Genomic DNA, 25,769 nt, shown 5'->3' on the forward strand with positions numbered 1-25,769 from the left:
ATCTCTTTGGTAATTTCATCGAATCTTTTAGTTATCTCTACGTTCTGGCTGTTTGGCTCTTGTGTTTGGTAAACCTATCAGATTGATCTCTTGGTTATTACTGCTTGTTTCTTCTGTTTCAATCTGCAGCTTAGCCTAGCCACTGAGTCTTTCCTTTCAACTCCAGTGTTCTTCCCACACTCTCTTTGGTCCTTTCCCAAATCTTTTTCTGCTATCACACTTTTTCATTGTAATTTTTACATATTTTAAAACGTCTTTAATAATTTAAAACAAGCTGTAAGCACCTTTCAGAGTGTTATATCTTTGAGGTCTGCCTGGGGTTTGCCAGATTTCCTGTCTTTCATTCACGGTTGATTACTTTTCTCAAGTGACTGAAATTGCTAATGGTGTCCACACCCTCTACTGTGGTTGTTCATGCTGGGGAATTCTCTTGGGAACCAAGCTGTAGAAAATCCAGAGCAGTTTCTGCCCCCATCCCACCCTGCTCAAGACACCAGGGGTTTCAACAGTCCTGAGACCAGCTCTTGTGTCGGCTTCTCAGTGTGTACTTCTCACATTCACAGGAAGTATAAGCTCAGACCACATGCCAACATACAGAACTGCGGTTTGAGTGTTTTGTGGGTGGTGTTTTTTCTTTTGCCCAAACCCCTGTTGAGAAGGCAAGGTTCTCTGCCACATTTTTCTGAGCCTGGGAGGCGAGCCATGAGGTCAAAGAGCAGGGGGTTTGTCAAGGCATTGGGCAGAAGGAGGGGTCGCTGTACTGTCTCTCCTGGCAAACACAGGCCGCATCCCAGAACCCCACCTTCTGGCTGCAGGTCCCCCGTCCTGGGCAATCACCACGGTACCACAGCCTCAGTGTGCACTGCTCCGGCAGGCGGGAATTCCCAGTCTCTGGACTCTGGCTGGGTGCACGTGTTTTTGTTGTGTGCTTAGTCGCTCACTCGTGTCTGATGCTTTTCGACCCCCATGGACTGCAGCCGGCTAGGCTCCTCGATCCACGGGGCTTCTCCAGGCAAGAACACTGGAGTGGGTTGCTATGCCCTCCTCCAGGGGGTCTTCTCAACCCAGGGATCAAACCCAGGCCTCCCACACTGTAGGCAGATTCTTTACCATCTGAGCCATTGTGGTGGTTGTTATATTTTAGGCAACATTCCTGTGTGTTTATTGCTGAAGGGTGGAGGGTAGGCCGAAAGGAAAGCATGTCTTTTCCCATCTTGGCTTGTCCCTTACAAGTGTTTCTGAAATAATTACAGGCTGTTTTTTTGAGACTATATTGGTCCCACATCTCGTGAGTGAAGTCAGCATATGTTGTGGGAACACACGGCAGACGCACACAGCACAGAAGTCCCCCAAAGCAGACTCCTTGAAATGCCATTGTGTGCACAAAGCCTGATGCTCGCTTTGACTCTAGACTGAATCTGATGAGTCACCACTCCTGTTCCTGCCAGCTCATCCCATTCCCCTCTTTCTGTACAACCAGCCATGATCTATACTTTATATTCCAGCTCAATTTTTTTTTTAATTTTTGATTTTGTATGGGAGTATAACTGATTAACAATGTTGAGGTAGTTGCAAGTGGACAGCAAAGGAACTCAGCCACTACATATACATGTACCCTTTCTCCCCCAAACTCCCCTCCCATCCAGGCTGCCAGCTAACACTGAGCAGAGTTCCCTGTGCAGTACAGTAGGTCCTTGCTGGTTATCCATTTTAAATGCAGCAGTGTGTACATGTGCATCACAAACTCCCTAACTATCCCTTCCCCCCAGCAATCATAAGTTCATTCTCTAAGTCCGTGGGCTTATTTCTGCTTTATAAGTAAGTCTACTTGCATCATTCCTTTTTAGATTGCACATATAGGGGATGTCGTACGATATCTCTCCTTCTCCATCTGACTTACTTGACCAGTCAAGATTTTTAAGATGTTCATTTCACACAACTAGCAACTTCTGAAATTTTAATGCAGGAAACTAGACTGGAAGTAAAATTCTGATGTACATCCAATCCCCTGGGGTAAAGAAGGCAAAACAGAACTTCCAGAGAGCATACTCAAGACTCTCAAGGATGCCTGCCCTTGCCACCTGGCTGGTATCCACAGTCTCTGCTCTAAAATCCTAAAACGGGTCTTGGCCATCTCCCACTCCTCCCACCTTCCTGCTCACAGAAGCTGGGACCTGGGAATTCTATTCCGGGCACTGCTAATCCCCCCTTGAAAGTGGCACAGCACAGAAGACAGGAGCTAGTGGGTTAACCTAACGGTTCATCTAACCTCTCAAAGTCTCTCAACAGCTCCAACGTGATAAAACCTTCCAGAATTGACAGTCAAATATTCTCAACACATTTGTGAGACTCCAGCTGTTACCCAGGGATGCAAAGTAAACAAACGCTCGTAGGCTGCAGAAGGTATAAATCAGCAGTCAGGGCTACTAGCCGGCAAAGGAGGTTCATTTCTGGGATGTTCCAGTCTCTCCCCAAGAAGACTGATGGCTTCCCTCTTCCACTGGCTACTACCAAAGTCACTTCTTGCATTTTGTCCTAAGATGATGAGAACAACAGATGCGTAGTCCTAATACACTTTTTCATGATAAAGGTAGGAAGGGCCCTACATGTATGAATGAGTTCCATTCTGAGAATATGTTTTGAAGTCCAATTTGTTTGTAAGTCCAAACAAGCCAGCCTATGAACCAAACTAACACAACTGGCTACATAATACTATACTCTATCAGGTTTACAACATGTGTGTGTGTTAATCACTCAGTTGTGTCCAACTCTTTGTGGCCCCATGGACTATAACCCACCAGGCCCCTCTGTCCATGGAATTCTCCAGGCAAGAACACTGGAGTGGGTTGCCATTCCCTCCTTCAGAGGATTTTCCTGACCCAGGAATCAAACCCAAGTCTCCTGCCTTGCGGGCACATTCTTTACTGTCTGAGTCACCAGGGAAGCTCTGGTTTATAATACTTCTCACACAAATAATACATTAGAAGCAAACAAACGAAAACTAAGACATTTTTATTTTTACCATACTTTGAAAAGGACAGCAGTAGCAGCTACATCACCACTGCTTTTACGCTTGCTTCTGTTGGGAAGTTTGGGACAGCCTGGGCTTGAAATGAAGATACTGCGCTACTGTACTTCACACAGCGCTGCACAGTGAAGGCCACAAAAGCACAGCCACTTGCAGAGGATGCACGCACGTGACAACGTGCTCCGGACACATCAACCAGCTGATGGGACTGGACGTGGAAACGCACGTCCCCATCTTTGAAAGCCCACAGCTTGAAGCTTCCCCTGTAGGGGACTTACTGTCTAAACAATTTTGGAAACAGGAAGAGAAATCATCACTGGTACTTAATTTCAGCATGCTAGCATTTAATGTATCTTCTTTTCATCTTTTTTTTTTTTTCTTTTTGCCTTACTTTATTTCAGTATCATGTGTGCTGTGCTAAGTTGCTTCAGGCATGTCTGACTCTTTGTGATCCCATGAGCTGTAGCCCTTTGTCCATGGGATTCTCTAGGCAAGAATACTGAAGTGGGTTGCCAAGCCCTCCTTCATCAGTATCACAAGCTGTTATCCAAAATCATTTTATCCCGTGTACTTTTCATGTATTTACAGGAGCTTGGGATTCCCAAGTACCTCATTTTTTAAAAAAATCCCAACAACCCTCTAACTCGAGCCAGGTAAAAATTCTTGGCCATGTTTTACAGAGAAGGAAAGGCTGACACGGGCATTTGATGGTGAGTTGCTCAGCAGCACAAAGAGCCAAGAGAAGCTCATTGTCATCAAAGCTCTCTCCCAGATGTCTGCAAACCCAGGGAGCTAGGGTTCGTGACTTCAGCCCACACAAGCTCATGGGTCATGAGAACAAGTGCCACAGCTGGAGTTAATGGGAGAAAGTGGGGCCTGGGGGTGGCTTGGAAGACCAGTGTCACTAGTCTAGCTAGCGTGTGCCTCCCAGAGCAATAAAGCCAGTGTTCTTGTGAGTTGTATGGTCCTCAGGGGAATTCCAAAAGAAAAAAATCCCACCCGCATACTCTGTGTGGTGGCAACTTCGGAATGTCTATAGTGAGATGGCCTTGATGACCTTGGCTCATGTGGATCTACAGATCCTGCGTTGTTTCTAATCCAGTCTCCTCAGTTTTACATTTTACACTCTGCAACTGATGCATTATTTTAGCATAAGCACTTCTCTATGAAACTGCAGGGAGAAAATCTCCCTCAGAGGGCATCCAAGACGGCGCTGGGTACCAGTATGCCAACTCCAATGGTTTCAGTGACTGCTAAAACTACTCCAACTTTCCCAGAGCCCCGTGGTGTCTGAGGAGAGTCGCTGTGCCCTGAGGCATTGTGAAAACAAAAGAGAATCCAGAGTCGTTGGAAAAATATGGGATAAAACAAGCACAGTGGGACTTTCCTGGCAGTGCAGTGGTTAAGACTTCACCTTCTACTGCAGGGGCCACACATTTGATCCTTGGTTGGGGAACTAAGATCCAGGATGCCACATGGTGTGGTCAAAAAAAAATTTTTTTTTAATTACTAGAAATATTTTAAAAAATGTTAAAAATAGACTCCAGGTAGTGAGTAGATGGACACTTACTATAAAATCCTTTTAACTTTATACTGAAATGTTTCATAACAAAATGCTGTTCTACATATCAATCTTCCCCTAAGTCATGGAGGGATAGATGTTTTCCATCTGCCTTCATCTCCCTTCTCATCCTTCACCATTTCTCTCTTACCTCTGTGAATTCCTTGAGAACATGTCTCTAAAGATGGTCAAATATGTTCAGAAAACACTGAGTCGAACCCCCTTTTTAAGAAAACAAGGGGAATGGACTTGTTCCAGGTCATCACCTGAAGGGTTCAGGAGCAGGTCTCCCAGGGGATGGACAGCTGGACCTCTGTCTCGAGGAGGTGACTCGAAAGGACTCGACAACACTCCTGGACACTTTAGAATGAGATTTAAAAGAAGCCGGGATGCTAAGAACAAGGTAGGAGCCAGCAGAGGCAACGAGAGAGCAGTTTTGAGCATCTGATCCTGCAGGTGCAGGGATCATGTCTTCTTGTTCAAATGGAATTTTCTCTCTGTGTTTGAGAATCCTGGAAACTTGATCACATTTCTACCTGTACAACACTGCCAGGAGTATAAATTCACACCATCATTTTAGAAATCAATTCAGCAATATGTATCAAATATTCACAGCCTTTGACCTTATGATTCTACTTCTCAGAGTTCATGCCAAACAAGTTGGATTCAATATAACAAAAAGCTCCACAAAGATACCCATCAAAGTACAAAATAGCCCCAAATTAAAAAGTGATTAGCTGGGCTTCCCCAATGACTCAGTGGGTAAAGAACCCATCTGCAACACAGGAGACATGGGTTTGACACCTGGTTTGGGAAGATTCCCTGGAAGAGGAATTGGCAACTCACTCCAGTATTCTTGCCTACGAAATCCCATGGACAGAGGAGCCTGGCAGGCTACAGTCCAGGGTGTCGCAAAACAGTTGGACATGAAGGGGCAGCAGAACAGGAGCAAAAAGTGATTAAAGGCTAAATGATAAGTAAATTATGACGAATTCTTAAAAGAGGACTTAGAAGTCATTACAATATTTATCAAAGGTCTAACAAGGTAGTTAGAAAGTGTGTATATTAAACTTCTAAATGATAAAACTCCTAACAAATTGTACATATGCCCTGAGTCTAATTAGACCAACAAAATTTTTAAAATATGTGATACACAGTAAAATGCCTGAGGAAAAAATACATCAGATTGGTACAAAGCTCGTCTGTAGCACATCTGCTACATTTTCTGTGATGGTATATGGTCAGCTGTGCTGTAACTCACGGTACACATTCCCAGATCCTCCACTATAGAAACTCACATCATAAAAACCACAGCGCTTATGTGGAAAACAGAACAAGGGTACAACACGCTCGAACGTTATCAGGGGCACGCTTTTTGGAAAGGTAGGAACCTAACAATAAGGGTAGCACAGTTTTCACACCTGAACTGGTTAAGAAATTCATAGATACAACAATAAATATGACACTCAACCTTGAAAAAGCCCTGGTGTTTTCCATGGAAGTAGGCATTGGGAAGATTGCAGCTTGGGAGTTATTGTGAAGTGTTGAAGGAAGGTTGTCAAAAACGCGACAGAAAGTTGCTGACCAGACACGGATGAATGTGGGTCAGAACTGGAGCTGAGCCGAGGTGGCTGGTGGGTAGGAGAGGCAGTTATCTGCATGTGTATGTAGACTCGTGTAGACGTACACGACTCAGTTCAGCTGAGCGCACTTTTCTGCATTCATCTAGTGTTTCTTTCCGGAGAAGGCAATGGCACCCCACTCCAGCACTCTTGCCTGGAAAATCCCATGGACGGAGGAGCCTGGTTCTGCAGTCCCTGGGGTCGCTGCGAGTTGGACACGACTGAGCGGCTTTGATTTCACTTTTCAATTTCATCACTGGAGAAGGAAATGGCAACCCACTCCAATGTTCTTGCCTGGAGAATCCCAGGGACGGGGGAGCCTGGTGGGCTGCCGTTTATGGGGTCGCACAGAGTCGGACACGACTGAAGCAACTTAGCAGCAGCAGTATTTCTTTAAGGCTTCCACGGTGGCTCAGTGGAAAAGAACCCGCCCACAATGCAGGAGATGAGGGTTTGATCCCTGGTCTGGGAAGATCCTCTGGAGAAGGGCAACCCATGTGGCTCAGTGGTAAAGAACTTGCCTGCCAATGCAAGAGACACAGCTTCGATCCCTGAGTCAGGACAATCCACTGGAGTTGGTATTCTTTGCCTAGAAAACTCCATGGACAGAGGAGCAAACGGGCTCCAGTTCAGGGGGTCGCAGAGTCCAACACGACTGAGAGACAGCACACATAAATGTTATCAGTGTTTTAAGATGTATCAGGAGATGATTTGTTGACCAGAGTAGCTATGGGGCCGTTTTAATATTAATAAACTTCAGTCTATCAGATAAGTATTGGGCCAAATGACTCAGAGGTCATTTCCAATGCTAATATGAGATTTTACCATCATGTACTTATTTCTTAATAATTGATTTTGGGATAAGTACAAACAAGGTCAGTTTCTAGAGACCGCTTTAGTACCAACTCTGTGAAATTCAAACAGGAATTAAATACAATAAAAGTAAATTCAGTCACACTGTTCTGAGCCTAAATTTTTCAAGTTTTCAAAAAAATATTTACAACATATTTTTTATTTAGTTGCAGCTATGCCGAATAAAGCTGCAACTATGCCTTATTTCCATCCTTTTTACATGATCGGGTGCTGTTAAACAGTCTGCATTATTTTTCTGTGATTATAGATTCCTCTTTAATTAATGTCTCAGCATTTCGGTGCAGACAGAATACAACCCATAGACTCAGATTCGTGAACATCGCCTGCGAACGATATGGAAGCCAACTTGAAATTTTCCTCTGATTTTCAACTTACCTTGACTTAAGAAAACAGACACATACACACGAAAAGGCCTTTCCTGGGAAACAGTTTGTCCTGCGGGACACTTCCCCTTCTGATGGATGTGATAAACGGGGAAACGACTTGTTTGGCAAAGTATAGGACATCATTACTCAAGTCTGAGTTCAACAGTTCAGATCTGTAAGGCCTTGGGGAGGAACGAAAAGTACTTTCTTTACGGAAAATGATTTTGCCCACGCTTTCAAAAACTGAGCTAGCATATTCTACTAAGTTCTGATAAGAGGCAATCAGAAGTCAGACACCCACATCACTGTGTTGAAATTGTTTACATATCTAATGAGAATGCAATTTTTAAGAACTTCCTGTTTTGAACCATTTCACTTGAACCTTTAAAACTGTGCTAAGACTATAAGACTAGTTGCATGGAAGTCCCATGTTCAAGTCTATGTACTAACAGAGCTGTTAAAATGAACTATTATTTATTTGCTTTTTTTTTTTTGTATAAACAAAGGAGAAACATGCCTGCAAGAAGAGAGTCAAAATACAATCTCTCCAAATAGATGGACAGCAAGGTCCTGCTGCATAGCACAGGGACTGTATTCAGTACCCATGATAAACCATAATGGAAAAGAATACATGTTTGTATAACTGAGTCACTCTGCTGTATCGCAGAAATTAGTACAACATTGTGAATCAACTATATATCAATACAGACTTTTAGATATATGCATATATATCTGTATATCTTAGCCCTGAAGCATACTAACTTGCTTCAGTTGTGTCCAACTCTTTGGGACCCTCTGGACTGTAGCCCACCAGGCTCTTCTGTCCATGGGATTCTCCAGGCAAGAATAATGGAGTGGGCTGCCACGCCCTCCTCCAGGGGTCTGCCCAACCCAGGGATCAAACTCACATCTCTTATGTCTCCTACATTAGCAGGCAGGTTCTTCACCACTAGCGCCAACTGAAAGCCCTATATATATATATTATAGGGGCTGGTACAAACATCTCTACATTTGGGAGTTTCAGGAAGCACAAGTATATATTATATATATATATATATATATATATATGTATCTCCATTGATGTTTGATAACAATCAGAGGATTGGTCATGGCATGATTCATCTCCAACAGATTTGTAAGTGAAGTGAAAGTCACTCAGTGGTGTCCCACTCTGTGTGACCCCCAAGGACTATAGAGTGCATGGAATTCTCCAGGCCAGAATACTGGAGTGGGTAGCCTTTCCCTTTTCCAGGGGATCTTCCCAACCCAGGTCTCTCACATTGCAGGCAGATTCTTTACCAACTGAGCCACAAGGAAAGCCCAAGAATACTGGAGTGGGTAGCTTATCCCTTCTCTAGTGGATCTTCCTGACCCAAGAATCGAACTGGGGTCTCCTACATTGAAGGTGGATTCTTTACCAACTGAGCTCTCAGGATTTGCAAGGACTTCATAATAATCACCTATGACATCTGTATATCTCTGTTCACACATCATATCATACCACTCATGATTTTCCTGTTCCCTCTCCCCAAGAAATCAATAATCTCTTACAAGAAATCACATTTGACATTCTGTCATATTTTCCCCAAACCCTCTTTCTCAGCTCTGCTGTCTCGGACAGTCATCCCAGCAGGCACGCTGACAGAGTGTGACTTTCACTTCACTTACAAATCTGTCGGACATGAATCATGCCGTGACACACAAAAATCCCCAGAGGAATCTGCCGAGAACAAGGGTGCCCACCAGCCAGACCTGAACCGCCTTTCCCAGCTCACGCCCCTCCACGTGGGTCTCTAGGCCCCTTTATCGGTGGCCTCTGAGGCATTCGTTCCAAAGTGTTTCTCTTTCTCTTTCCCTCAAGTGTTCCACTTTCTCCACTGCTGCAATCACGTAGTAATCTGGCCACACACTGAAACGCTCTCCAGTTCTGTTGCACTAATGCAGATGGCTATGGGGTGACTGGTTTCATTTTAATCAGGATATTAGCTGAGCAAAGGTTCCATGCAGTCATTTGCATACCCTTACTCCTTGGAAGAAAAGTTATGACCAACCTAGATAGTATATTCAAAAGCAGAGACATTACTTTGCTGACTAAGGTCCGTCTAGTCAAGGCTATGGTTTTTCCAGTGGTCATGTATGGATGTGAGAGTTGGACTCTGAAGAAGGCTGAGCGCTGAAGAATTGATGCTTTTGACCTGTGGTGTTGGAGAAGACTCTTGAGAGTCCCTTGGACTGCAAGGAGATCCAACCAGTCCATTCTGAAGGAGATCAGCCCTGGGTGTTCTTTGGAAGGAATGATGCTAAAGCTGAAACTCTAGTACTTTGGCCACCTCATGCGAAGAGCTGACTCATTGGAAAAGACTGTGATGCTGGGAGGGATTGGGGGCAGGAGGAGAAGGGGATGACAGAGGATGAGATGGCTGGATGGCATCACTGACTCGATGGACGTGAGTCTGAGTGAACTCCGGGAGTTGGTGATGGACAGGGAGGCCTGATGTGCTGCAGTTCATGGAGTAGCAAAGAGTCGGGCACGACTGAGCGACTGAACTGAACTGAACTGAAGCCCTCGAGGGCACCGTAGGCTCAGAATGGTGTGACTGGATTCGGTTTCGTGATATTCAGTTCCTGTTTGAGTTTCACAGACTTTGTACTAAGTCTCAACTCTCTAGGAACGGAATTTGTTTGTTCTTATTGTTTCTGTTTAGTTGCTAAGTTGTGTCTGACTCTTGGGGACCCCAGGGACTGTAGCCCGCCAGACTCCTCTGTCCCCGGGATTTCCCGGGTGAGAACGCTGCAGGGGGCTGCCACGGTTCTCTGCAAGTCTCACACACTCCCCTCCCCTCCTCTTCTCCAAACTGATCCCCTGGATCCATCACCATGCTTTTTAAAGGCCCCCCACCTCAATTTCTGAGTGACCTGGAAAGGACCACCACAGTGAAATAGATTAATTAGTTACAACATTCCAAGACTAAACCTAGAGAGATGCCATGAAAATAGCTTCTGAACTTTAGATACCCGAGTATCCTTATTTTAAGCCATTTTCAACTTGCAATGTCCTCCAAGTCCTTTCTCCATAAGCCTCTAAATCAGAAATGACTGCCATCAACTTACATGAGAAATTAACACTACAGAAACAATTTTTTCCCACAAGCAATAAATTTGTGAGTCAAAGAGTAGGAATACGTTGGTTTGCTTTTCTCAGTTTTTTCTCCCCCTCCCTTTTTTTTAATGCTTTCTCATCATCACCAAAATTCCCAGCGAAAAGGAAACATTACAATGTCCACTATTAGGCATTCATCAAGAATAAATAAGATGTCACCATTGAAAGAATATCCATGGTTGCAACTTTGAATTTCAGTGTTGGTAAGAGGAAACACAAAGTATTCAAATATCTTCATTCTTTCAGGGAATTTTTGAGTGAGTTTGCAAAAATATAGGGATTCTTAAAGCAAGTTTATTTTGCTTTCTACCCTTGCAACGGAGTTTAGAATAGGCTCGTGCAGCACTGCCTTGGAAATTAGCCACTGCACTTTTCCCAGAATGTTCAAGAAAATTAAATAGGAATATCAATCAGATGCTACTTGTGTGTAAAAACTAATGCAGGAAGCCTTAAGTATCCATCCAAAGAGCACAATCTGCAATTAAAAGAAAAAAAAGGGATTTCTCTGGTGGTGCAGTGGTTAGAAATTTGCCTTCCAATGCAGGGGGCATGGGTTCAATCCCTGGTCAGGGAACTAAAATCCACGTGCCATGTGGCACAACTAAAAAACGTAAAACTTAAAATTAAAAAATAAAGTGTTAAAAAATAAAATGCATCTGAGAGTTGGAAGATTTTGTATGAAAAATGCAAAATATCTCATTGATAATGTTTTACTGTTGATTCTGCATTGAAATTGTAATATTTCAGGCATATTGGCTTCTATCGAAATATTATTAGTCTCCCTACACATGCCATGAAATAGTCTCAAAAATCCTTCCCGACACTTTGATCCCAGTTTGACGTCTCACTCCTCACCTGCAAACTCAAACTGTTGGCTGAAACCACAGGGTGGGAATGCATTTCAGGACAGAGGTCAAGTGACCCCATCACAGGATGCCCAGCCATCCAAATGGAGACGCGGAGGAAGATGTATGTAAATTAAACACATACTCAAGTACAAAGTCAAGGAAACAGCAAAATGCATTATTAAACTGTTTTCATATTAAAAAAAAAAAAGACCAAAGACTGCTTGGATGTGTTATATGATGGCTTTTCTAAAGTAAAATGTTTGTCATTGAGCACATGAATCACCTTTACATGAAATGCCATCGTCCTGCACAAGTCTGCATATGTCAAAAAGTTCCCAGAGGTCACTCCCAGGATGGACTCTTCTAGCCTCATCTGGCCAAGAGGAGCTGTAATTTCTGAGTGATACCTTGTGGGGAGTCCATCAGCTACATCACACATCCTCAACACCTCCCATGAGTGTTCATGATGGATACTCACCTGAGAGTTACATGATAAGTAAAGTAAGGGAAGGTCCAGGGACATACATGAAGCTTTTAGCCTGTCCTAGAAGTCTGAAAAGCATGTCCAGTGCACCAAAGGCTTGTTTTGGTCAATACAGTTTGACTGGGACATAGCCAAGCCCATTCATTTACATATTGGGAGGTAGCCACATCCATCATTTACATAAGGAAGCTCCAATACTTTGGCCACCTGATGCAAAGAGCCCACTCATTGGGAAAGACCGTGATGCTGAGAAAGACTGAAGGCAAAAGGAGGGTGGCAGAGGATGAGATGGCTAGCATCACCAACTCAATGGACATGAATTTGAGCAAAGTCCAGGAGACAGTGGAGGACAGGGAAGCCTGGCGTGCTGCAGTCCATGGGGTTGCAGAGAGTCAGACACGACTGAGTGACTGAAAAACAACAAGGCTGCTCTCCTGCTAAGAAACAGAGTTGAATACTTGTGATGGAGACCGTCTGACTAACAAAATCTAAAACATTTACTATCGGTCCTTTCCAGAAAAAAACTGCTGACCCATGACCTAAGGCATCATTTTTGTTTCACGAAACAAATAGTGAATCTCTCCTGTGACAGGTAAAGTTCCAGGGCCCAGAGTCAGAAGGTGGACAAAGAGTGAGGTGAGTTTCTGGAGGGACACCCCCAGCATGTTCACTACAGTCTTTTCACGCAGGACCTCTGCTCACACTGGCCAGTGTTTTTCAAAGTTTTTCCTAACGAGATCCACTACTGACAAGTACATTTGATCTTCAACCTTCCTGCACACACCTGATCTACTTATCTGTGTTCATACCTGAAGCAAGTTTGTCAAGGTAATATTTGCCTGGGTTACTACCTGGGATTCACTCTCCTATTTTATGCTATTATAACCCTTTCCATTAAAAAATAATGATTGGCTTTATTATACACCAATGTCTTGCAATTCAGAGTTTGAAAAACTCTTAGTACACACCAGATTTTTGCTGGTGACGCGGATCTTCACTTCAAGCCAAAGGTTAAAAACTAGCAGCCGCTCTGGGTCAGATGAGGTTGATTTACTCCATTCTTTGCAGAATTTTGGGCTTTCTGAGTTTTTGTTTTGAACATGTTAATTATTTCTCACTATGGTTTCTAAAAAATCAATATCCCAAGATTCTTTAGAGAAATCAGAGGGTATGTCAATTAGAAGTCTGCTGCTGCTGCTACTAAGTCACTTCAGTCGTGCCCGACTCTTAGCGACCCCATGGAGTGCAGCCTACCAGGCTCCTCCGTCCATGGGAGTTTCCAGGCAAGAGTACTAGAGTGGGTTGCCATTGCCTTCTCCGAATTAGAAGTCTACCTTTCTGTTAACTGTCAACTGGAGCCAAGAAGTGGTTTCTCCAATATTTGCTTCCAACTTGCCACCTTTTGCCACAGAGCAAGTGCACCTGAAAACCCCAAGAATTTTCATCACAAGCATTAGCTCCCCATGACCTCTCCCGGTATAAATATGAAACAGATTAAATGTATTTTCTTTCCATCATTAAACCTTAGCAGGGCATTTTAGCAGACCCTCTGGCTTTGGGGAAAGCCTTTTTAACAGATACTGTTGTAATCTCAAGTCCTCCTATAGCAAGAAGAAAGAGAAAGACCTCATTAGGAAGAAAAACAAGCAGCTTTTATTTCTTAAAAAAGAAAAAAAATCCCACAACATTTGATGAAAGAAAACTACAAGAATAATTAAAGTCCAGCAGAAAATTAAGAAAAAGAACCAGATGCCAGATGTTTACTTGACAGCTTTGTTTGTAAAACGAAATCGCTTCATCACTGCGGCCTGTTTGTAGGGCCAGAAATTTTCAAAGCATCCACCGGGAGCAAACACGGCTTCAGTTAAGGAAGGTGATGAGGGGAGGGGAGCAGTTAGCCCTGAGAATGTAACTTTCACTGCAGCTTAATCCAGCTCCCTTTTTAAAATACCTGAGCGTAATGAGTATCTGCAAAGATTTATGACCGTAACAAACATACCATTTTTGACTTTGTCACTCAAACCAGCCTGGCAACTTTGATATTTCCTATTGAAAGGAGAGCTCTAATCCAAATGAGAACTCTGAAAAAGGGAAAGGAATTTTATTCCTATAATTTGATTGATCACTTCCTACTCCAAATGCTCAAGAGAGAAAAAGAAAACATTCTCCTGTCTGTACTTGGATTTCTCCCACTAATCTTTTACAAACAGGTAACAACCATAAAACAAATTACTTACTAGGATCCATAGGCCAATGGTGCTAGCTGGGTTCCAAAATCTGTAAGCATCAAAATATTGGTGAAAACATCTGACATGAAAGCCAGAAATGCAAAGATGAATTGATCACTGACTCAACTTGATTCACTGTTTTAATCACCAGTCTTGGAAGGAGAGAAAATAATGCTATCAATTGTTCCATTCTCTGGAATATTTTTGCCATTGATATAAATCCTCCAAAATAAAATTTACGTAATTCAGAGCAAGCAATGGTTTCCCAGTTGTAGTCTTCAGAATTTTACGATGAAAAATAGAAGTTCTGAGTGCTTGTCTTTGGTTTAATCTTAGGCAAGGCACCCTGTTTTTTCATAGGCAGAAAACAATCTCTAAGATACCTTCTAAGTCCAATTTTCTTTACAGTTTCTGATTGTTAAAACCAAAGAAATGCAAATCAACAGTCATGTCTTATTTGGCAATGACCTGACCACTACAGTATAGAGCCTGGCACTACTAATGACAAATTGGCAGAATAATTAGATAAAAGTTATTAATAACAACAATAATGAAGATCAACAGAAGAGTGCTGGGGAGTAAAAACTGGGCTATGGCCTGACTGGGAGTATCAACACTTCTAAAGAATAAAAGTGTCAATCTGAAATACTTCAGAAAAGAGTAAGGTGGACTTTGGCGATGACTCAGCCATGTTCAGGGCAGGATGGTTGGGGGTTTCCCACAGTCAAAAGAGAGAACAGGGTTGAAGATCTTAAGGAATGAGTACAGCCACCAACTCACCCTGCCCCCTACTTCTAGGAGCAGCCAGCCGCCTTCTCATTTTATTTCTGACAATATTTTGGCATCCCCATGCAGCCATTTAGAAGGAGGAAACTTGCTCATCTGGACCACTAAATAAAGAGGATTTTGTTTTCCTCCATGCTGATTGTTATATTTTAATGGATGGGTGATAAATCAATTGGATGGCTCAGGATTTCTGATATGCCTACAGATGAACTCTGTGAACATCACAGAACATTCTCCTGGGTGGGTCATAGGCTGGACCACGAATCTAGTCTTAACACATTTAAGAAGCTTGAGATCATGATATGTGTCTTTTCGGACCACAGTGGTATGAAGCTAGAAATAAGTGACAAGAAGAAAAATAGAAAATCCACAAATATGTAGAGACTGAACAACACGATGAGTCAGAGAAGACATCAAAAAGTAAATTTTGAAAATAACTTGAGACAAATAAAAATGGAAAGGAAACACACCAAAACCTTACGGGATACAGTAAAAGCAGTTCTAAGAGGGAGGTTCATAGTGATAAATGCCTGCATTCAAGAAAGTCAAATGAACAACCTAACTTTACCCTGCAAGGAAGCAGAAAAAGAACCACCACCACAGTTATTAGAAGGAAGAAAATAACAAAAATCAGAGTGAAGATAAATGAAATAGAAACTCAAATGACATTTCATCAAATGTACATTGCAGGCTCAAATATTTTGGTATATTTATAAGGTTCCAAACTGCATGAAGAAAAGTGTATGCCACCTAAGGTGGAAAAATGCCAAACAAGCCCAGAATAGCATTAAAGCATAGAAATTATTTTTATCTACACAAGCATTTAATAACTTGTCCTTGGCATGATACAGGTTCATAAAACAGATTCAATCAAGGTAAGTGAGTCAAGGATTAAGAGGAAATACTGTTATCTTCTTTGAGTCTCGAGATGTAGCCAGAGTTGTTTTCTTGTTTTGCTTTAGTAAAAATGTAATTTTTATTTAATATTTTGTTAAAAATATCAAAGGAGATGTTCTGAGGCAGATTTTCATAATTTTATTAAGTCAGAGCCTCCGATGCACAACTGTGGGCTTAAAAACAGAAGCAGAAAACGCCAGCATGCTGGCCAGACGGGAACTTGGAGTCTGACAACACTGGCATCCCAGGCTTAGTTGTTCCAGCAGGAAGAACCACCCAGATTGCCCAGGTCCAGCCCTCCAGCACTATGGAAACTGGACTTTCTCCTTTCCTCCCTCGCCTTCACACCTGCAGCTGTTCCAGATCTGCATCGCTGCTGCAGTGGGTCTCACAAGCCAGGGTCTAAACCAAAGGTTAGAGCACAAGGTCAGGTAAGGAGATAGACTAGTTAAACTGAGGGCACTTCCCTGGCGGTCCGGTGGCTAAGACGCCATGCTCCCAATGCAGGGGGCCGGGGTTGATCCCTGGTCGGGGAACTAGATCCCACATACTGCAATTAAAGAGCCCATTTGCCCCTACTAAGACCTGGTGCAGCCAAATAAATAAGTATTTTTAAAAAAGAATATTTAAGCTCACCCCTAAAATCTAGACTGTGTTGTCATCCTAGCTTAAGGCACATCCAACAGGCACGGGTCTGCCCATCCCTCTAACCTACATCGCCAGCTTCCCCACCCCTGACAACTCCTCCTCCTTGATTGGAAGCAACAACAGACAAAGCCAGATGCCCACGTCAGATTTTCCTCTGACTCCCACTTCAGCCCTTTGTGTCCTCAAAAACCCATCACCAACATCAAAGCTTTTGCTCTCCAGCCTGAGAGGGCTTCAGTCAGGGCTGGGTGACTTTATACCTTTGTGGCGTGACACTTGCCAGCCACAAAGAACAGAAAAAGAATACAAAACCATCTCTGCCCATGCTTCAGAGACAAGAGAGAAGGCAGGGGAGCCCTGAGCCAACTTTATTATGAAATAAGCTGAGGGAAAGATCAGCATGTCTGGAGCGACAGGTGCTGGCGTGGAGGGGAGCTGGCTAGCCCATGCTGGGGGGCGTGATGGGGGGTGGAGGGAGCTGGGAGGGGAGGAGCAAAGGGCTCGCTTGGTAGAGGGTTTCAGAATGAGCCCTCGTGCCCTCTGCCTTCTTTTTGTTTTTCTGTTCCTTTTTTTTAATTGGAGTATAACTGCTTTACAATGTTAGGTTAGTTTCTGCTATAGAACACACTGAATCGGCTCTAAGCACATATATAGTCCCTCCCTCCCGAACCTTTCCTGAACCCTCATCCCACCCCTCTGCCTTCTTTGTTAATGATGCTTTTTCTCCCTTGGTTTTGGGATCATTCTAGACAAGAAAATTGTAAACAAAACAGTGCAGAAACTTCTCAGAAACCCTTCACCCAGACAGCTTCCCCCGAGGTTATCAGCTTCCCTGGTAAAGGATCAAACCAGGAAACTAACCTTGCTATGACACCATGAACTTAAACCACACACGCCAGTCACATATCCTCAGTTTTTCATCAACGCCCTTTTTCTATTCCCGGGACACAGTGGACGGTACCAGATTCTACGTGCTCATTAGTAATTAGTCTCTTTTGTCCGCTCCCTTACTTTGCTAGTCTCGATCTCGACGTTTGTGAAGAATGCTGCTCAGGTATTTTGTGGCTGCCCCATACGTTCATGTTTTCTCATGACCAGACGGGGGTTGAGCATTTGGCGGGGGCAGACAACCCTGCACATGAAGCCTTTCTTCCTGCACTGCACCAGGGGATACAAGATCTCAGGGGCTTCCTTGGTAGTTCAGATGGTAAAGAATCTGCCTGCAATGTGGGAGACTCAGGTTTGATTCCCTGGGTTGGGAAGATTCCCTGGAGAAGAAAATTGCAACCCACTCCAGTATTTTTGCCTGGAGAATCCCATGGACAGAAGAGCCTAGTGGGCTACAGTCTATGCGGTCGCAAAGAGTTGGACATGACTGACTGACTGACTGACACACACACACACACACACACACACACACCGATCTCAATAGGAAAACAAGGGGATGTCACTCACATCACCTGGATTGGGTGGGGTCTGCCAGGTTCCTCCACTGTAACATTCCTATAAGCCCCTTACCATCCATGCTTACTTTAAAAAAACAAAAACAAAAAACTGGAGTTGAGTTGATTTGCAATGTTGCATTAATTTCAAGTCTAGAACAAAGTGATTCAGATACACATACGTATCTGTTTTTCCAGGTATTTTCCCCATATAGGTTATTACAAAATACTGAGTAGAGTTCTCTGTGCTATACAGTAGGTCCATGGCTGGTTATCTATTTTATATATAGTATTGTGTACCTGCCCACCCAGCTCCCCAGGCCCTGGACAGCTTCACAGGAAGCTGTCTCCTGCTGGAAACTCTGAAATGACCTTCCTATAAGACTGTCTCACACGGATAGATCTTCCAAAGTGTATCTCAGGCATGTCAAGGGTTAAACAGGCTTCTGGGTGCCACCCCATAAGAATCCTGGGACCCTCCTCAAGACCCTGTCCAACAGGGTGGAAGAAATAAGACTGCATGACTGATGTTGAAATAAAAATCATCTGGAAGTATTTTCATGTGAAGCTGGTTTTCAGAAACAGAGGCAAAACACACTAACAAAACTAATCTGGGGCATATGGTATTTCTTTCAGGCATGCACATTTCTAATACAAATCTCCTAATCACTTCTACCTTGTTTTTTAGGTTTATTGTCAAGGCAGGTCTTTTTTATTTCTCTCTAAAGGACAACCTCCCTGCCTGAAAAAGTGGGCTCAGGCAGAGAGGCTGTAAGTGCTACCCAACATGATTTTCCCTCCTTGTTTTTTGTTTTTTAAAAACAGGGAGACCAAATATACGCTGATCATGATGAAGTTTTCCCGGTTCAGCCCTTTGGGCTCCTTGCTGACTCTCCCTCCCACTAGGTGGCGCTAAATGTCACATTCAAAGTGGGCTGCTCTCAAGAGTCCCTGAACAGGATTTTTTTTTTTTCTTTTTTTAAATTTTGCAAGAATATCACAAGCCTAACGTCAAGTACTAAGTTTCCTTCTTACTAAACATTTCCTCTTTTCTTTTTTTAAACATTTACCGCCTTATGTGCGTGTTTGCTCACTAAGCCGTGTCCCACTCTTTAGGATTTCATTGACTGTAAACAGCCAGGGCTCTTCTGTCCATGGGATTTTTCAGGCAATAATACTGGAGTGGGTTCCCATTCCCTTCTCCGGGGGATCTTCCTAACCCAGGGATGGAACCTGGGTCTCCTGCACTGACATGTGGATTCTTTACCACTGAGCCACCTGGGAAGCCCACGTTTATAGCCACCTGATAGCAAATCTGAACTTCTGGAATACAGCTTTCAAAGGATCACAGATTAAATGTAACAGTCAAGACCACATGAGTGATGTAAAAAAATCAGAAGTTGTACCACTGGAGGCAAGCAGCTGGGAGTATGCTTCATGTCTCTGAACTCGGCATTTCCGCAATTTCTAGGTTCTGGTTTCACGTAAGTTTATTTCATATAGGCTTATTTATTAACTGTATCAATATCCCTATGCCCATAGAGACTTTTTAACTGTATCAAATTAGCAAAGATTTTAAAGTGCTGGCAAACATTTTAAAGACATTCTTACAAACGCAAAGACTAGGGAGCCAAAATATTACTGAAGTGCAGTTTCCTCTGGTTATAATATTAAAGGCATATGCCTTAATAAGAAACCTCATTTCCACAATAAGGATTCATCACTTAAGGAGAAACAAACTTTCTCAAAGCTTCAAGGCCAGTATTACTAGGAAGCACACGGAAAAATGAAGCTCTTTATCAGCTAAGTTCCTGTTCCTTGGTGAAGAAAGGGAAAGCTTTTCCCTAAGGAAAAGCGCTACCTCTATGAAGTTTCCGACCCAGCAACCTGATGGTAAGTGTGATGTACAGTTGTTCAAACGCATCCCATAGACAGGCAAGCCTTCACTGTTTATATCAAGTGGGTTTGTTTGCTCTGTGACACTCTCCTCCTAAGACGGGAGCTTCTGGCCTGTGTAAGGTCACTCCCTCTTGTCATTAACTGCAAAAGCTTATTTTGTTCTCATGACCCTTCCAGAACACAGATTTGGTATGTCCTCTTTCTGGGCCCATCCACAGACATTTCCATGAGACAAATATTTAGGCCAGAGCGTTTTTAGGTTTTTTTTTTTAGGGAAGGCAGGAGATGACAAAAGGACGCTCTATCAGCATGTGATGAAGCTCATTGCTCTAAGTGAATAATCACTCACACCAGGCATTCCCACTCCAGGCTGTACCAAGCATGGCTTTGCTGTTGTTGTTGTTTTAATGGCTGGACTCAATATCCTAGACCCTGTTTCACTTGAGTCTGATACTGCTCAGAAGTTCCCTAACCACTAAGTAACATTCCTGTTATCAGTTCTATCACTTTCTCCACCTACTGGGTGCCTCCTCTTGAATGTGGGTTCATGCACAAACCTGAGTGCACGTGCACACACACACACACACAGACGAGACTGTTGAACTTTTCTTGCTGGGGAGGCCTACCAGGGCATGAACCCAAAACAAAATGGCAGCATGAGGCGTCTCGAAGGCACTGTTTGCAATCTCCCACTTGACGGAACGAGTCCTGTCACTGAGGACTCCTGGGAGCAAATGAATGAAAGACATGATGCCCTTTCCCCCTCCAAAGACACAGGACTCAGTGCCCAAAGCTGCTTCTCCCCTCTTCCCCCTCAACCTTTCATCCCTTCCAAGGTCCTTCACTCCCCTCTGAGGACACAGGGCCTCTTTGGACGGGAGCCCCCAGGACCTTGCATGGGTGGCCAGACTCCTGTGGCTCAAATTTCATCCCCCACCCTTCCTGCAGAAGGGCTGGTGGCTCACAAGGGTGGGAAAGCGAACACGGGGGTGCTCTACAGCTGCTCCCAGCTGCTCTGAGACGCCCATCACCCCCGATACGAACCGAAAGTGCCTCTGCTCAGCCTGCCTCTCCCGGGGATGATAAACAAGGCCGTGATAGGGAAGGGCCAGAGAGCTTCACATTCTGAAGCCGTGGAAAGAACCATCTCCTGAACTCCAAGCTGAGTCACCTCTGATCTTCCTGGATACTACACGGGGGTCCCCAAACTCCGGGACCTAAAGTCTGATGATCAGAGGTGGAACCGACATAACCATAACAGAAATAAAGTGCACAATAAATGTAATATGCTTGAATAATTCTGGAACCACCCCCCCCCACCCCAAGTCCGTGGAAAAATTGTCTTTTATGAAACCTGTGCCTGGTGCCAAAAAGGCTGGGGACCACTGCTACAGAGTAAAATAATATTGGCAACATTTTTCTCTGTGAAAATCATCCAGTCTCACTAAAGAAAAAAAACTGAATCAAAATATAGGAATGAGATATGCTAGCATAAGAAATTAGACAACGAACACTTAACTATCTTGTCCCAAAATAAAAGACTGAAGTGTTAAACAGAATGCAAACATATACATACATATATAAATACATAGTATGTATAAGCACACACACGTATCTTTAAATACTTTATAAATAGGTATTTTTTATCTTAGGAGGTAAGATAAAAGCTAACGTATCTTTTTAGGAGACAAATAACCATACATTATAATTGGTGCAAATAGACAAGCAGAGTGGGCGAGGGGGGTTCTTATTGAACTCCAGGTTCATCTGGTCTTGAGCTACAGCAGAGGTGTCTGGTCTTAGCTTTCAGAAGAAATCTTAAAGTTTTGAAATTAATGAAATAATTCCCCACTTTTCTCGAGGGACCCGCCACACATCCGATGGATGAGGAGACACAGTTTGGTGAAGATTGCTTTCCCGTGATGCGTGAGCCAGACATTTGTCGTCGTCCTTGATAGCATGTCGGCTAAATTAAGTCATGCGGAATGTTTTCTAAACCCCATCAGGGCGGAGTTTCATACCCAGAAAACTCCACTGAAGCTTCCTAAATTATCATTAACAAATTCCCTGACATACTAAAATATCCCTATGTTTCACTGATTTGAGAGTACTATTCGGACATTTTAAATCAATATGAATAATTTCCTTTTTAGAGATTTTGAATACACTTGTTTTCTTAAGCTTTGCTACACACTTGTCCAAACGAAGAAACCATTGATTACACTATTTCTGGGATGTAGTTTAAAAAAGTACAATTAATTTTCTTCCATAGAGAGAGAAATGTATTGACACGTCCCAGCAACAAACGTTTTAAACTATCAAACTCAATTTCCAAGAGATATTTCTCCCAACTTCCCATCAGCAACAGATTTGTGCCATCATCAGGACGGTAGGGGGCGCTGCCACAACAAACTATTCTGGCAAATGGAGAGAAACTTCACTGGGTGAAAAAACAAGGCAAGATTTAGATGATTCTCCCATGTCAATGGGCATCTAAAAAATATTGTACAGATTATTATTTTTTTTTGCTTGGAATAACTCACTTCAGGGCTCAAATAATAGGGTTTTCTTTCTGTTCCTGTGTGTGGGGGGAGGGGGGTGGCATTTCATAAGTGTGTGTTAGAAATCCTATATTACAATTTTGGGACTGAATCAGGAAGGTCTAAAAGGAATCCCTTTACCTAAAATACTGGCTAAACACAAGAGCTAAAACGTGCCTAATAGATGGTGTTGTGTGTGATTTTCTTTTTCATGTTTAAGTCTTCAGTCTTTTCCACAAACATCTAAATTCAAATTCAGAACCAAGATAAAAGAGAACTGTGGCAAAATTTCATTAAATAATCGCATAATCCAGCCTCCATAGGTTGGACTTTTTTAATAAGAGTTTTCCATGTAATTGAGTTAAACTTAAATTTATGCATCCAATAAAAGACCATTGCAAATGGTAAAACAAAGACATTGCTCCAACACTTAGAAAATTAAATTCACCAAACCATGAAGTCTACTGTGCAGTTATGTTTGTAACCACCATAAATTGCTTTATAAAACTCCTCTACCCAAGTAAACAATCCAAGGAGATATTTACTCTACAGCATGCATCCAGTTTCCAAGCAAGAAAGCAGCCTAAAAGTTTATGACTTTTTCTTCTTTTTTTAAATTGCCTCTCCCTTCTAAAAAAAAAACCAACTTGTGTTTCTAGTTACCTTGAAACCTTCCTTCTCTTACACAAGCTCAGAAAGGTCCACAGAAAATAAGATCCAGCTCTCTGGATATACTGTACCCTCAGATACTCATCTCTGAAACGGGAAGAAACAATCCTACTTTGTGGAAAAAAAAGTCTATGTGGCGAAACGAAAATATAGGGGGTTAGTACTGAATATTTCACTATACATAAAGCACCTCAGAGTCCAACATTGTCTTAGATGTTTTGGGGCAGTCGGCTTGAAATGTGTTCACTTACAGCCATGTACTGGGCCGCATTCAATGCAAACTGCTTTAGATAAGAGTTTTAGGGGGTGTTTAATCACTTCTTTCTTGTGTCCTTGATGGAAAAAACAGAGCTGCCTTTGTGCTAAGAAGAAGGACCTGTTGTTTCCAGATTCAACAGGTCATTTTTATAAGAACTTCCCAGAGGATACAACAGAAATGACAGAAACACAAGGGGATTTTTTTAAGTGGCTGATGATTTTAAATGATATATATCCCATAGCACGGGAAGGCTGTTTGTTTTTCTTTCCAACAAATGGAAAGTTACTGTTTGAAACATGTTTAATGTTCAAGTTTGACTTTTAGGACGAAACCGTTTTCTCCTGAGTTGGGTTACTGTAAATTTGCTTCCTGTGCTTGACTCTCAAGTAAATAAACTTGTCACATCATGTCCATTTCTCTTTGGGGGATGAATGGCTAATTGAGTGGGCTTTTGAAATATACTTAAACGGTGTTGTAACTTTTGTAGTATCATTTCAGTTAAAATAATAAGGAGAAGGCACATTTAATGAACAAGATAAAACTTTAGAAAATGGGAAATTCCAGCATATTTTTCCTTATGCTCTGAGGAGAGAAAAAAAGCACCAATATTTTATGGCAAACAAAACCCAGGTGACACTAAGATTTATTAGAGTTTGGCTTATTCTGTTATTAAAGGTGGTCTGAATTTGAGAAGACTGGCAAATTTAAGATTAAGATCTAAATCAGCCTTGTTTCCTACACTGCATTAGGAGGGTTTTTTCACAGCGTTACCAAGATTCCTATTTTTCCTCCATTTTTCTTCCTTTAACAAAAATTTCGGCTACCTCATTTATAAAGGGAATTGTTCGAAGATCTTTAGAATAAAGTTTCTACCAGACCAGAGACAAAAGGTACTCTTTTCCACAAATACAGAAGGCATTTTGTACAATTTCCTTGCCCTAAACAAAAGTTATTGCCAACAAAGCCTTTTTTAAAACACACTCACATACATACCCCCAAACCTAGAGTCTAGTTTCTGACACTTGAAGTGTCTGTATTACTTACCACTCGGAACAATTATCTATATTACTTACCACCCAGGACAATTCTCTGGCAAAGAGTTAACGTAAGTAAATAAATAGGCGATGGCAAAGACTGCATTAACCCCAGGGAACCGCCCAGAAGATAAAGGAGAAACAGAAACAGGTTTCCTTGGGGAAAGGATCCACTCACTAGGTTACTTATCTAGTAATTGGTGAGCAGGTTTCTAACTTGGCAGGGACATTTTCTCTCTCTCTCTCTACTTCCCACAGAGTAGGAGAAAATCAAAAGATGGGCTATTTGGGGAGAAAGGAATCCGACAAACTGAAGAAAAATATCTCTAAGGCCAAAATATCCACCGCCACCACCCCCCCCCCCGCCCTCTTCCACTTCACTGTGGAAATAATGTCTATATGGCAAATCGAAAATACAGGGCTTTAGTACTAAATATTTCGCCATATTTAGACAGAGGTAGGGTGGGGGAAAGACCTCTCATCTTAAGGACAGCTACTGGTGACCCTCTGCCCACTGATGAAATCTGGGAGGGAGATGCACTCGGTGAGGGTCGCCACGGGCTCCTGGGGCCCCCTCCGCGAGCCCCGGCCGCCCCCTCCCTGCCCCACGTCCGCTCACCGGTACCAGGCGAGGCCCTTGTCGTAGCTACGGTCGAAGAAGTGGGGCTCTGCGCCCACGGCGCGCACGTCGGGGTGCACGCGCAGGAACTCCAGCAGCGCCCGCGTGCCGCCCTTCTTCACGCCGATGATGATGGCCTGCGGCAGCTGCTTGCTCCCCTCGTCCAGCAGCAGGGCCAAGGTCCCCGGCGGAGTCTCGGCCACGCTGCTCCCGGCCCCGGAGCCGCCGAGACTCCCCGCCAGCCCTGGGGGCTCCTCTTCCCCGGCCGCCTCCTCGCGGTCGTCTCGTTGGGAGGGCGGCCGGCGCCTCGGCCGCGGCCGCACTTGCAGGAGGCGCTTCCTTCGCGCGGCCGCGGGCCACGCGGCCAGCTCCCCCGGGCCTCCGGCCAGGACGCCGCGGCCCGGGGTCCCTGCCTCCTCGCCGCTGCCCGACCGCCCCACGACGGGGCCCGACAGGGTCTGGCAGCGCTCGGCCAGGCAGTAGAAGACGTAGAGGGACGTGAGCAGAGAGCAGAGGGTCAGCAAGAACTTGCGGAAGACGCTGCGGGACAGCGGCTCGGCCGAGGTGGGGTGGGCGCCGGCCGGGCCCGGAGGGGCCATCCTAGCCGGAGGCAACGTCGGGCAGCGCGCGGGCCATGCTAGGCCAGGACTCCGCCAGGTGCCGGGACATCCTCCGGGGGCTCCTGCGCGCTGGACCGAGGCCACATCGCCCTGCGCCCCTGCGGCCGTGCGAGCTGCCCCGGCGGCAGCAGCCGGGGCTCCTCCGGGAGATGGAGGCCCCGGAGCCGCGCGCGGGATCCCAGCCTCC

The 25,769-nt window shown here is 43.9% G+C and overlaps 1 protein-coding gene across 1 annotated transcript in view; it reads right to left on the reverse strand.

Annotated features, from left to right (window-relative positions):
- HS3ST3A1 (heparan sulfate-glucosamine 3-sulfotransferase 3A1) overlaps positions 1-25,561 on the reverse strand; it is an 85,908-nt gene extending 60,347 nt beyond the window's left edge. The window contains exon 1 of the mRNA XM_068976884.1: positions 24,963-25,561. Within this exon, the coding sequence (XP_068832985.1) occupies positions 24,963-25,561 (599 nt within the window). The remainder of the gene's footprint in view (positions 1-24,962) is intronic.
- Positions 25,562-25,769: the final 208 nt, after the last annotated feature.

Source organism: Capricornis sumatraensis, chromosome 8 (assembly GCF_032405125.1).
Source record: "Capricornis sumatraensis isolate serow.1 chromosome 8, serow.2, whole genome shotgun sequence".
Classification (NCBI taxonomy): Eukaryota; Metazoa; Chordata; class Mammalia; order Artiodactyla; family Bovidae; genus Capricornis; species Capricornis sumatraensis.